Source organism: Podarcis muralis, chromosome 13 (genome assembly GCF_964188315.1).
Source record: "Podarcis muralis chromosome 13, rPodMur119.hap1.1, whole genome shotgun sequence".
Classification (NCBI taxonomy): Eukaryota; Metazoa; Chordata; class Lepidosauria; order Squamata; family Lacertidae; genus Podarcis; species Podarcis muralis.
Window position 1 is genome coordinate 20,640,459 of NC_135667.1, and position 13,530 is coordinate 20,653,988.

Here is a 13,530-nt window from a genome sequence, read left to right on the forward strand (position 1 = left end):
AAGCCAATTAAGTATCTGCAAGCTGTTTTCAGTTAATTTAACTTAACATATTTAACTAAATAATCATTAAATTTAATCCAATCTTCCTCATACTCCTCCTCCTTCTGGTCGCGGACTCTTCCGGTTAGGTCGGCTAGCTCCGAAAAATCCATCATCTTCATCTGCCATTCTTCTATCGTTGGTAATTCTTCGGTTAGCAAGCATTATAAGTTGAGGAGCTTTGCTCAGGGGGTCGGGAGTCAAATCATGTCAGGTCGTCGTTACCTGACAACAAGAATTCAGTTTGCAGACTCCTCCAACCACCTGAAGGATGTGGGACCATATAGTCACCCCCAGACATTAATGGGTCCAGTTTTGCATGGCTGATGCCAGCCTCCCTCTTGGTAGATCAACAAACAAGTTCAGGCTCTTGATACACTTCCACCTTGACGCCATCTCGCCAGACAACTAGCCGAAGCGTCTTGTTGATTTACACCTGGTCACCAGAATTTGACGTTTCACAGGAGATGGCCTCAGCAGAGGTGGAGGTTTATGTGACAGAAATCTGTAAGTAAAACAAGTAAAACCTCCAGCGACAAAACGTTCTAGTGGGGAGTGCTCCTGTTCCAGTCAGTCATCACAACATCACCACAGTGTGTCAGCATTCTGGGCTACATCCAACCAAATTAGAGTACAATCATGGACATTTATAGATCTAAATTTGTCATGTCCCTCGATTTCAATGGGTATACTCTGATTAGAAGTTACTTGGCCGCAACCCAGAATGTGGACTGACTGGAGGGGAATGGAATGGAGTGTCCTTGTGGAGGGTGTTGCACACTGACCGGAGCAGTGAACAGGAGCACCCGTGCTACAAGATTTTGTTGCAGGTTTGACTTGTGAACTCTAGAGTTTGACCCTGTGCAGTCATTGAATGCAGTGTCTTTTTCTAAACCCTTTTTGTACTTCTGCAAACTTCGGTGTTCCTCCAAGCCTGCTTATAGCTCCTTCTATCATTCTTGGCTGTGAACAGTGCTGTTTGGGCGTCAGCACTGAACATCAGAATAGAGAGAATGTTTTGAAGCCTTTGGTGGCAAAGGAGGTGCCATTCCCCCTTGTTCTTCAGTTCAGTAATGGTAGGACCAGGCATGAATTATTTGTATAATTTGTACCAGACCCAGGATTTGCCTTTTGTATATGCAGAATGTGGAATTAGGTGGGTGAAGGTTGCTTTGTTTTTGTAAGGTACATTTGATGCTAGCCATTCACTGTGGTTGTTAACAGAAGAGCCTTTGAAATACTGGACCCTTCTGCTTCCTTATTTCATCTTATAAAGGAACATCAAGGAAGGAGCTCTGGGCCGCATCAAAATATTGTTCCCCCACAGCTTCTAAAAGCTGCAGTCCAGATGGCGAAAGCTCTCGCCAAGGGAATGACGGGGCAGCCTTCCTGCATGGTGGCTGCTGCTACAAACTGAAAGAGAAGGGGTTGGGTATGAAACAGAGCAGGAGGGAGAAAGTGCGTTCCGACTTTTTAATTGCTAGTTTGGAATCCTGGTTGGGGAAAACTGAGTCATAAGTTGTTCTGAGTCCATAGCTGCTGCTTCAATGCCAAGTGCTGAAAGCAAATGTTGGAAATGACTACCAAAGCTACTAGTCCACAAGAATGTTCAGTAGCTGTTCCACACATAAGTATATGAGAGGCTGCTACTAGCCATACTGTATAAGGGTGTGGGGAGGAGGCGTTCAGAGCTTCCAGTACAGTGGTGCCTTGGTTTAAGAGCAGCTTAGTGTATGAACAACTTGAATTAAGAATGCTGCAAACCCAGAAGTAGGTGTTTTGGTTTGTGAACTTTGCCTTGGAATAAGAACATGTTTTGCTTCCTGTTGAGTGTGTTCCATTTGTAAATTGAGTCCCCCCGCTGCTATGGAAAAGCACGCCTTGGTTTAAGAATGCTTTGGTTTAAGAACGGACTTCAGGAACGGATTAAGTTCATAAACCAAGGTACCCCTATAATTAGGCTCCAACTCCTCCTGCACCACCAGCACTTTAAACACTTGGTAGGCCAGGAGGAGAAAGCTAAACCCTGAAAAAATCTCAATGCTGCAAACCCTAACAAACCCCACAGCAATAGGGTCAGTTATTTACCAGGGAAAGGTAAGGAAGGAAGGAAGGAAGGAAGGAAGGAAGGAAGGAAGGAAGGAAGAAACTTCCTGGCAAATCAGTTGGAGTGTATGATGATGATGATGCCAGAAAATATTTCAATCTGTGTTCATTTAATTTTCTAAACAAACATACATAATGGAGCAATAGCAAAATATAGGTCAATTAACAACAGAGTTGGTGCAAGGCCAAAAGCCTAATACAAAACCACCATTGGAAACAGAGCAACTGAACAAAGGAGAAATGCAGCCCCATGGAAGGAATACCATTATCCAAGTTCAGTTACCATGAGTTTGAGCTGGGATAACATTGTTTTCTCTTTTTATTTATTAAATACAGCAATTCCACATTTCTCTAAATTTGTCAGGCCCCTTTGTTTTCCTTAATGCTTTCATCTTGTGTGTTATTTTCCCCCCACTGAAGCGACTGACCACGTTTCTGGATACCAAACTTCCAATGAATTCAGCCTTTTGCTGCTTTCGCAGTGGTTGGCTGTAAGATTACCAAGTCTTTCAGCATAACTTTCCCCTTTGAGTCATCAAACGTATATTTTCATGATGGTGCTACAGGGACGCTTGTTATTTTCACTACAAACGACTAAGCTGGCTACCACTCAGGAGTTCAAAAGGGCTGCAAATATTTGCACATCAAGAAGAGGCTGCAGCTGCCTGCAAAGTGAGGTTGCTGCTTTCCCACCCCATTGATGGCCTTTCCTGGTCAGTGCCCTTCCGACTTCCAGCCTACGTTCAGGAGAAGCCTTTGCCCCGTTGCACCAGTTGCGGCTCTCCGATAGTGAAAAGGCTGAAAACTGACGGGCAGAGATCAGAGACAAGACATGGGAGCTTTGGGGTTCTCCATCATCATCATCACCCTCCTTTTTCTGGGAGCAGCAGGTCAGTTCCAGCTATCCAGGACTTAGGGCTGTCTCTGCTGTTAGGTAGAGCCAGGCGACCGCCTCAGGCAACAGAATGTTGGGGGCCGGGAATGGCAGCAATGTGTGGAAGGACAGAGCTGTGTGTGCCACAACCTACAACCTGCTCTAGGTTGACCTCAGTTAATGGGGTGTGGTGGAAGACAGTGTCCTATGGCCAGCACAGAAGTAAAGCTCAACCGCCATTTTGGTTGTGGAAAATCTTGTCCTTTGCCCCAAGCAGAAAAAGTCTTGTTCAGGCCTTGGTCACTCCTTACTGGCCATAATCTCTTTTTTGGTTGGCTGTTTCTGATAAATCCCTGTCCCTTAGGATTGCCATATTTCAAAAAGTAAAAACCAGGACACCCTAAAAGTTGTTATTGTTGTTTGGTTTTATATGTACCCTGCCCATCTGACTGCTTTGCCCCATCTACACTGGCTGATTTCCGACAAATTTGAAACCACAGTAAAACATCAAACGTTAAAAACTTCCCTGTACAGGGCTGCCTTCAGATATCTTCTAAAGGTCACATAGCTGTTTATTTGCTTGACATCTGATGGGAGGGTGTTCCACAGGATGGGTGTCACTACCGAGAAGGCCCTGTAACCTCACGTCTCGCAATGAGGGAACTGCTAGAAGGCCCTCGGAGCTGGATCTCAGTGTCCGGGCTGAATGGTTAAGAAACTAGCTGTCATGTCTACTGCACTAGCTATAGTTTCTGAACGGTCTTCAAGGTAGCCCTACACATAGCACATTGCAGTAGTCTAACAGACTAGTCTAACTAGACTTAAGACTTCAGCTCTCTTTCCAAGATCTCTAGTCATTTCCAAGTGACGAGTGGATGCATCTAGTCTCTAGCACACTTTCACATGCACAAACATTAGAGGCCCAATGCAGCCTACCATTTCAGATGTTGCAGCTCCGGAAATGTATTTTGACAAGTTGATATTGTTTTGTAAAAGGAGGAGGTTCAGTGAGGTGTGGGGCAAGGGCAGCTGGCAGAGAGATAAGCAGGGCTGGCAAGCAAAGCGAGCAGGGCTGGCAGCACCTAGTGAATTGTATAGTCAAAGGGTCAAATAAGTAAAAAAACCATGTATTTTGCAGACAGGGAATACAGCAATAACTCGATCAAAGGGGATTATTTCATTTTCACAGATGTGCAGCAGCAGCAACATACATACCTCTCTACCCCACCATGTCTCTATCTCACACACATGGTCTCCATTTTCTCTTGATTGTCTTGGTATTGGCTCACCTCCTTTCTCCCTTTCTCACAGGGTCTGCTGGTGATGGTTTTGATCTCATAGATGCCTTGGCTGACCCAGAAACCCCCCAGAGCAACCAGCAATTAGGACGTGAGTAGAGACTGTGCAGAAGAATGTCAGTTGTTGTTGTTTCCTCGAAAGAGAAGATTTTGCTGCTTTAACAGCCGTGGGCTTCCCCAACAAATAAACCTGGAAACTGTAGTTCCCCATCTTTTACTCAATAGACTCAAGATATTAACACCCTGGCCACTTTAAATTACTTTTGATAAACATCAGTTTCAATTGGATACCTACTGGGAACATTTGGATAGCATCTATCAATTTGTATGTGTAAATTAAGATGGATGTAGTGGTGCTTATTGTACAGTTAATGTGAGCTGACAGTGGTGTTTTATTTTTGCCTTTCTTCCCCCCCCCCCCATTTCTATTCCCCCCTCCCCACTTTTTTATAAATTTGCAATAAACAGATAAAATAAATAAATACTATACCCTATGGAACTAGCAGAAATTGAATAGGTCAAGGTTCTTCTAACATGGAGTGTAACTATCATGTAAAGGTAAAGGTAAAGGTAAAGGTACCCCTGCCCGTACGGGCCAGTCTTGCCAGACTCTGGGGTTGTGCGCCCATCTCACTCAAGAGGCCGGGGGCCAGCACTGTCCGAAGACACTTCCGGGTCACGTGGCCAGCGTGACATCGCTGCTCTGGCGAGCCAGAGCCGCACACGGAAACGCTGTTTACCTTCCCGCTAGTAAGCGGTCCCTATTTATCTACTTGCACCCGGGGGTGCTTTCGAACTGCTAGGTTGGCAGGCACTGGGACCGAGCAACGGGAGCACATCCCGCTGCGGGGATTCGAACCGCCAACCTTTCAATCAGCAAGCCCTAGGCGCTGAGGCTTTTACCCACAGCGCCACCCGCGTCCCAACTATCATGTAGCCGTGATTAAATGCATGGGACCTGTAAGAGGTGGGGATGGGAAAGAAAGGTGGCAACTTTATGCAGAAAATTAAACTGTTGCTGAGTTGAGGAGTATTCGGAATGAAAAGGAATGGTTTTGACTTGGGATGAGTCTTTCTGGCTTGCTTTCGCCCTACCCAGAGTGTCAGAATGAGGCCCGGGACATTGTCTTCCTGATGGATGGTTCATCCAGCATGCGGGCATCAGAATTCATGCAACTGAAGGTGTTCATTGCACTCGTAATGAAAAGCATTCCCCATAATGCGCAGGTCAGTAGGGGAGATGGGCAAGAGGGCATGGTGCCAGCTCCTAGAGTTGGTTTAAATGTTGGAAGATTCAAGACAAACGCTAGGATTCTTGCAATTTTCATGTGCCTTGCTGCCGGGCACATACCGCTGGGGTAAAAGAGTAGGATTTTGTGGGGGAAAGAGCAGGCTGCACTGAACCTCAGCATGACCCCTTGTTCCTGATCAATTGAGTGGGGTTTGGCTGAGAAGCACAAGGGCTCACTGCCTCCAAGTCCCCTGGGAAGCCATTGCTGTGACCTTGCACACTTCACTCCACCGGGGGGCGGGTGTAGGAGTTAATAACAAAGGATGTCGTGGCTGCATTACTGGATACTTTGGGGTTACTGTTCAAGGGCAGCAAATTGTCAAATATTTAGTTAATTATTATACACTTATCACCATAAGGGGTTCCTATTTGGGTTTTCAGCCTGAGGCAGCAAAGCGCCTGTTCTCTATTTAACAAGAACAGTAACCAGACCTGAACTGGGAGAAATGATGAATGTAATCCAAAATGGGAAGAAGGCGGCTGGGTAGCCACTGGCCCCCAAACAGATTGATCCTGGCAGCTGTTAGCTGATTTAAGAATCAGGCTGCTCCTCCTGTCTGGCTCACCTGCTTAAATACAAATATCACAGAGGTTAAGAAGAGCCCTGCCTGGTCAGGCTAATGGCCCGTCGAGTTTCTCGCATTCAGAGGCATACTGCCTCCGACAGTGGACAGTAGAGCATAGCCATTGTGGCTAGTAGCCGTGTCCTCATTAATCTCTCTCTGTTCTCAGTTTGCCCTCCTGCAGTTCTCTAACCGCTTTGAAGAGCATTTTGACTTCAGACGCTTCAGCCGAGACCGGGATGCCGACCTCTTGATCGGTGGAATCAAACAGCTGGGAGGCGGCTCCCATACGGCCTCCGGGATCAGAAAAGTGGTGTGGGTATCTTTGCTCTCGTTCTCTCCCCCTCCTTCCCTGCCTCCTCTTTCTCCCCCCACCCTGCTGGTGCAGAAATTCAAACAGTGCTTTTCCTACCATGGAGATGCAGCAGTAGTGAAACGCAGAATGCCTGTCGAGCCTGGGAAAGTGGGAACTTGGGCCTTTGTAGCTGTTACTTGCCACACTCACCGCCAGCCTTTCTCTCCCCTCCCGCTTTTAGGAAAGAGCTATTCACCACACAAAAAGGAGCTCGCCCCACAGCCAAGAAGTTCCTTGTGATAGTGACAGACGGGGAGAAAACGGGGGACCCTCTGGAGTATGCAGACATTGTTGAAGAGGCCAACAGAGCTGGAATCACACGCATTGCGGTTGGGGTGAGAACAAACTTAGCTGCCTATGTTACTTATTTAAGTTGCATGTTTCAAGGGCCAACCCTTCAGCTAAACTGGAACTCTGGGGGGCAGCTTACAGTGACAGTACAAAAGCAACAAAACCTCAGGCTGCTGTACAAAACTAAAACCAGCAGCAGACTAAATGGGCAACTAGAGCAGATCATCAACCATTAATACTAAAAGCTGCATGTTCCCCACCTCTTGCTTTACCTCATCTGTAAAATGGGAATAACTGTGGACCTGCGCTCAGCTCTCACCTGTGGCTCCTAGAAGCTGTCAGCATGAGGCAACAGCCACACCCCGGGAAAAGGCTTTGACTGGCCAGATATCTTTGGGAGAAGAAAAAGCTAAGGAGTTAACCCTACACAAATTCGGAGTGGAGTCCCCAAGACGGTTGGATGGCGCCTCGTACGCCTCCTTTCATCAACTCTTGCAGCCAAGCTGGTGCCAAACATATTGCTCTGCTTTCCTTGGCCACGCCAGTGAGGCTGAGAGGGAGGCCTTGTTGTCTGGGCAGCCCAGGACCTCCAGACACACTGCCCAGGCTTGCGCCCCAGGGAGGTCACTTTGGTGCTGCTATTGCTGCAGTTTGACTCCATTGTCTCTTGAGGCAGATAGATGCCAGCAGGAATGGAGGAAAACATACCCCAAAACCATAAAGCATTTTTGCCAGATTTCAGAGTGATCAAGCTAACCTATCCACCCCTGTGTTGTATATGAGAAAAGGCTCATACATGTCCTTTGGAGGGAGTTGGGGCTTTACCTTCCTCCAGCACAGACCTCTCAAGGTGTGCCCAGGTTGCAGGTGTAGATTCACCATTAACTCACCCCAAACCCACAGAGCCTCTGTCTGGGAGAGACTGATACGCAACTAGTAGTTTTTGCAAACTGGGCAGGTCCCAATGGCCACCACAATTGTTTTCCAGGTGGCTTTGTGGTCGGTGGCACACCTATTACCTGAGTCCTCTGTGTGGCGGTTCCCCTCAGCTCTCCTCTCCCTGTTTACTTGAGACTGTCCCCATTTTCTAAGACCTCTCTTTGGTATAAAAGAGCCCACGAGCTCCCCAGGCAGAAGGCCACAGGAAACACAAATTCTCTGGGGCCTTACTTGTAAGCAGCCATCCCTGAACCCTAAAGGGCACAGTGCAGTGAGCACCCCACCCTTTTGGAAGTGCAGGGTCATATTTTGAACATGACAGCATACGGATAGACAATTATGGTTTTCTAGTGCATCTTTAAACAAAACCACAAACACCGCCTTAGCTTTTAAGTCAGCAGAGTAAATGAATGTGGCGGATTAAATGACTGCAGCACCCAGCAGGCACGACAGAGCCTTCTGCAGGGGCCCAAGGAGGGAGAGGGACACAGGAAGTGATGCACATGGGGCATTACAACCACCCGCCTCTTTCCATCTGTGGAAGATTGGAGGCGATGCGTTCTGGGCCATGCTGTCCACTCCTTGCCGTGTCACTGGGGGAAAGGCCTGAGCTTTGGTGAACCCCGCCGTTCCTCTTTCGTGTCTGCCTCACACCACATCCAAAGTGCAGCACAAACTGCCTCTTGGTGACTTTTCTTTCTCCTGGAAGGTTGGCCTGGGATTCACAAGTACAACTGCCCAGCGCGAGCTCCATACCATGGCCTCCCACCCGCCCACAGAGCATGTCATTGTCGTGAGACACTTCTCAGGCCTCCGGGACTCCCAGGCGGAGCTGAAAGAAAAGATTTGCACCAGCCACGGTACTAGGATTAGGGGACTGAGGGGTGAGGGGAAGGGTGGGGGGAAGCAGCAACCTGTGAATTTGGGGGTGGTCTGGAAAATACCTTGTATATTCTGCATTACTGTGGATATTGATACTTATTTTTTAAATGTACACGTCATGTAAATAATTTTGTGTTTCTACATTACATAACAAATCTGTGGAACTTGCTGCCACAAGATGGGGGTGAGGGCCACACTTAAACACTTTCAAAATGGAACTGAGTAAATGCAAAGAGGATTGAGGATGAATCGGTGCCAATCAGCTGTGGGAAATATTGATTTTTTTTAAAATGTTTTATGGTGTTTTTATATTTTGCCAGCAGCCGCTCAGAGTGGCTGGAGCAACCCAGTCAGATGGGTGGCATATAAACAATAGAATTATTATTATAATAAATTATTATGATAGCTAAACGGAGTCTCCATCAGCGGAGGCTGATCCTGGTCCATTAGGGCAAATGGGCCACTGCCCCACAAACCTCTGCCTGCCGTCAGCCAGCCTCCAGTTGCCTGCCTGCTTACTTCCACCCAGTCCACTCTTTCCTCCTTAGTCTCAGTGTTGCATCTTGTAAGGAGGCAGGAGGAAGAGGAGGCAGGCTCTGCCGCTTAGTGGCTCTGGCTCCACTTACTATTGGCCTCTCTGCCTTCCGTCCTGCCAGTTCCAGTGGGTACCACTCACCATCCATCGCCATGTTGTATGGGCAAAACACCACCAGGAGGAGGTGTGGGGTTGTTAGAAGAGAGATTGCTTTCACATCCTGCTTGGAAGTTTGCTGGAGGCATGTGCTTGGCCACTGAGAGGAAGAAGGTGCTGGACTAAATGGACCTTTGGCCTAATCTGTAATATGTGTGTTATAATCTGAGCCTCACAAGATTTCTAACCATGCTAACCATGCAATGAAACCACATACAAAGGAGAGAAGGGGATATATCAAACAGCACAAACTTATGAGTGGTCGTTTTTTGTTTTTAAGCAGCCTTTCATAGCTGCTAATTATAATTAGAATTATACCCTGCCCATCTGGCTGTGTTGCCCCAGCCCCTCTGGGCAGGTCCCAGCACATATAAAAACATACTAAAACATCAAACTTTAAAAACTTTCCGATACAGCACTGCCTTCAGATGTCTTCTAAAAGTTGTATGGTTATTTATCTCCTTGGCATCTGATGGGAGGGCATTCCCATGTGAGAAAGGCAGAAATTCAGCCATATTGCATCACCTGCCCCAAGCAGGGATTGGGATTTTGAAAGCTGGTTGCTTTTTGCTATTGCTCTGCTGCTAAAAGACACAGCGGCCCTGACTTCTGAAGACAGTGGGTGAATCAGCCCTTAGTAGCCATATCTGGGATTGTGAGGCAGGGCTTCTGGGTTCAGTGGAGGTGGGGGCAGAAGAGGCTTCAACTCAAATGCTTCTGAATTTATGTATTAAGCACTAGAAGATGGCAGTCGACCAAGGATGCGGCAACAACTACGTAATGGGAAATGGTGCTGTGTTTCTCTGTAGGTGCAGCTGCTCCACGGCCTACAGTGGTGCCCCAGCCCTTGAACACCTGCTCAGATCCCCAGGTGCTGCAGAAACTGGAGCGAGTGCTGAGTGGCCTTGATCAGGTGAACACCAAACTGAATGCGCTGGCTGCCAAGCAGGGGAAATGTGGCTAGGGTTCTCAACGCCTGAGATGGGCAGTGGATGGAGGCAGTGTGGTTCGGGAAGGAAGGAATGGGAGAGAAGGACAAAGAAGATCAAAGGGGGAGAACATCAGATCCTGGCACATGGAGGTCCTTCCTCAGGCGCATAGCTTTTTAATCTGGTTTCTTATAGGGTGCAGAAGTCAATAAAGCTTGCCTGCTCACCAGTTGGGTCCCTGCTGTTTCTTACTTAAATTGACTACACATCAGTGCCCAATAGGCTGCGAGAGCTCTTGTCATTTCTACTAGAGTAATTTATTAACTTACGAGCTGCCTTTTCCTTGCGTGTCAAGGCAATTTACAGTCCTGCAATAAAAGCTGCTAAAACCAGCTTTTTTAATAATAAAAAAAGTGCAGTAATAACTGGAGATAGGTTTAAGAATGATACACAGTGAATACCCAAGGAAGAGATCTTTTCATCCAGATGGAAAAGCTTGTTGAAACAAAAATTGTCTTCAATTGTTTCTGGAAAGATACCAGTGGGTGCCTGTCGTATCTCGGCAGGAATGCAGCTGCACAGACTGCCCTGCTCTGAGTTCCTGTGGAGAGGGCATCTGATATTTTGGAGACTTGAAGGGAAAACTCTGCTGCAGAGCACAGTGACGTATGCACTGCATACGTGTGTGTAGCTATTTAAAAGGCTGCCTTCTCAAATAAGATTGAGAGTTATTTTGATTTATATCAAAGAGAGCCAGTGTGGTGTAGTGGTTAAGAGTGGTAGTCTAGTAATCTGGTGAACCGGGTTCGCGTCTTCTCTCCTCCACATGCAGCTGCTGGGTGACCTTGGGCCAGTCACACTTCTCTGAAGTCTCTCAGCCCCACTCACCTCACAGAGTGTTTGTTGTGGGGGAGGAAGGGAAAGGAGAATGTTAGCCGCTTTGAGACTCCTTAAAGGGAGTGAAAGGCGGGATATCAAATCCAAACTCTTATTATTATTATTATATCCCTCACCCAACCCAAAAGCTCAAAGTGAAAAATACAAAAGAAGCTCAGCAAAACAAAGAGGCTGGCAATGCTTTCTCACAAGTAAGTCCCACCATGTTCAGTGGGGCTTACACCCAGGCAGAGTTGTACCTAGGGGGTTGCTGAAACCAGCCCCCACTGGGGGTGCACAAACATCACCTGTTTCTAGTGTTGTGACACTGCTGTCACTGCAAGATCAAACATGGGAGAATATCTTTCTCACATCGCGGCACAAAGGTGTGTGAATCTTTTCACCCTTCCTCCTCACTTCTCCCTCCCTCTGGACGCTTTGAGTACTTGGGTTGCGTAAAGTGTAAGTGATTCCTGAGGTGGCTACCGCACTAAAGTGATTTTTTCCCCTAGGAGCGAGTGCCAGTGCATCTCCTTGCCAAGGGGGTACCGAACCCTAGATATGCCTCTGCTTCTGGGTCGGTGTATACAGGAGGAAAGGTTACATAACTGGGGTATATCTTTCTCCCCATATGTCTATTGGCACTCAGGGCAAAACTAGACATTAAATTGTTTGTTGGTTAAATTTATTAGTCACCCAAGCAGCTTACAGTAAAGAAAAATATATACTAATACATAATACCATAGTGGGAAAGGGGGATCATATAATGCATTATTATTTTGTATAAAATACTGTAGCACTAATGGAAAAATAAAAACAACACACCAGCCGTATAAATAGTAAGAAACAACATTAACAGTGTTCAAGTAGTAAACAAAGCAATACTCCCACCCAATAATTAGCAAATAAAATCTCAGACCATAGCAATTAGCCTGTTTTTGGACAAATTTGAAGCACAGGATCCTGATCTAGATCTTGGGGAGCTTTTAAACGTCTGTGGTCCTAACCTGGATCCTAACCTCCATGCTGGCAAATGTGTGTAAAAAGACTCTGCATTTGAAAGACACAGCTACACATCACTGTTGTGTAGTTCAGAATGTCATTCGATGAAATTAAACTGGCAGGAGAGTCTGGACAGGCATGAAAGAATCGCTTCATGCATCACCCAGTTCATTTCTCAAGTTCACGGCCACCATAATGCGGTGACGGCCACTAATTTAGATACCTTTAAAAGGCAGGTTAGTAAATTTAGTAGAGAATAAGGCTATCCCTTGCTGCTATTCATGAGGGCTACGTACTACCTCCAATGTTTGCATTGAGGTTTTCCCACAACTGCTTTGAGAGATATATATTTTTTTAACAATCAAGCGGTATATAACTTGGATGGGATGAATGGTATCAGAAGGAATATTCCCTTGATTACTGGGGAAGATGAGGAGAGTGCCCTTGTCTTCATATCCTGCTTGAACAGCCTGCTCAGAGGGTCTGTGGTCTGATCCAATCCAAGCACATTCAGTCCTAAATAACGATACGGATTTTGAGCATGGACAGAGTGACACTTTCCCATTGAGGAAGCACAGGCTGTGCACACACACACACCCCTCTACACTTGCACTGCTGGTTTGGGAAGTAGCGTACACACCATGTTATCCACAGTCCACATCTATCCTGTAGTTTCTTGTGAAATACTGTTTTGACACATTCCCCAGCAAACCAGCTTTGAGTCAAATGGAGAAAAAGAGCAATCCAGCTTTCTTTTAACTTAGTAATGCAGTGACAGGCAACCTCACTTTCTATCCAAATCTGCAAGCAGGGTTGAAACTCCACATTTTACCTAACGAGGCTGAATGGTTTCCCACCAGTTTTTCCTTTATACACTTAGATCCCCATTTGATCCAGATAGGGAAAGGGTGTAGCCCACAGCACATGCTTCACATGCAAAAGATGCACCTCTTAAACCCTGAAGAGCAGCTGCCAATCGGCTTACACAGCAGCATGCTAGATGGACCCAGAGGTCTGGTTGGGGTAAGACAGATCCCTGTGCCGCTGATGCTGCATTCTGAATAAGCTGCTGGGCTTAGAAGCCAAATACAACTGCTGCCTGCACGAAAGTTACAATGCCTAAAGCTTGGTTTTGCCAGGCGTAGTATCAGAGAATCTTAAAGAGTTGGAAGGCAGCCTCCCTGCCTATCCGGCCCCGGAGCCGGGCAGAGTCCCAAGCTGGCGCGCTCCTGCTCCTCCTTCCCCGCCCCTTAAAACTTGCTTTTCTTTTAATGATAACTGGGGAGGGGCGTGGAGGAGGCAGCAAGCAAAAGCCGAGAGGGCAGGCGGACTTGGCGGGAAGCTACACCCACTTTCCCCCAGCGCCGGCTTCTCCCTTTCCTGTTGTTCCCGCA

At 46.9% G+C, this 13,530-nt stretch overlaps 1 protein-coding gene across 1 annotated transcript; it reads left to right on the forward strand.

Moving 5' to 3' along the window:
• Positions 1-2,841: 2,841 nt before the first annotated feature.
• On the forward strand, positions 2,842-10,487 carry LOC114581581 (integrin alpha-M-like). Its single transcript, XM_028701873.2, has 7 exons — positions 2,842-3,035; positions 4,331-4,408; positions 5,417-5,544; positions 6,341-6,486; positions 6,708-6,861; positions 8,466-8,616; positions 10,139-10,487. The coding sequence occupies exons 1-7, from the start codon at positions 2,978-2,980 to the stop codon at positions 10,291-10,293; spliced, it is 870 nt and encodes a 289-aa protein (XP_028557706.2). The 5' UTR covers positions 2,842-2,977; the 3' UTR covers positions 10,294-10,487.
• Positions 10,488-13,530: the final 3,043 nt, after the last annotated feature.

Excerpts from the sequence above, each read along its gene's own strand:
- LOC114581581 (XM_028701873.2), top strand. The coding sequence starts at position 2,978 with ATGGGAGCTTTGGGGTTCTCCATCATCATCATCACCCTCCTTTTTCTG. Across the intron at positions 3,036-4,330 it reads CCTTTTTCTGGGAGCAGCAG|GGTCTGCTGGTGATGGTTTT; the intron begins GTCAGTTCCAGC and ends CCTTTCTCACAG. Across the intron at positions 6,487-6,707 it reads TCCGGGATCAGAAAAGTGGT|GAAAGAGCTATTCACCACAC; the intron begins GTGGGTATCTTT and ends TCCCGCTTTTAG.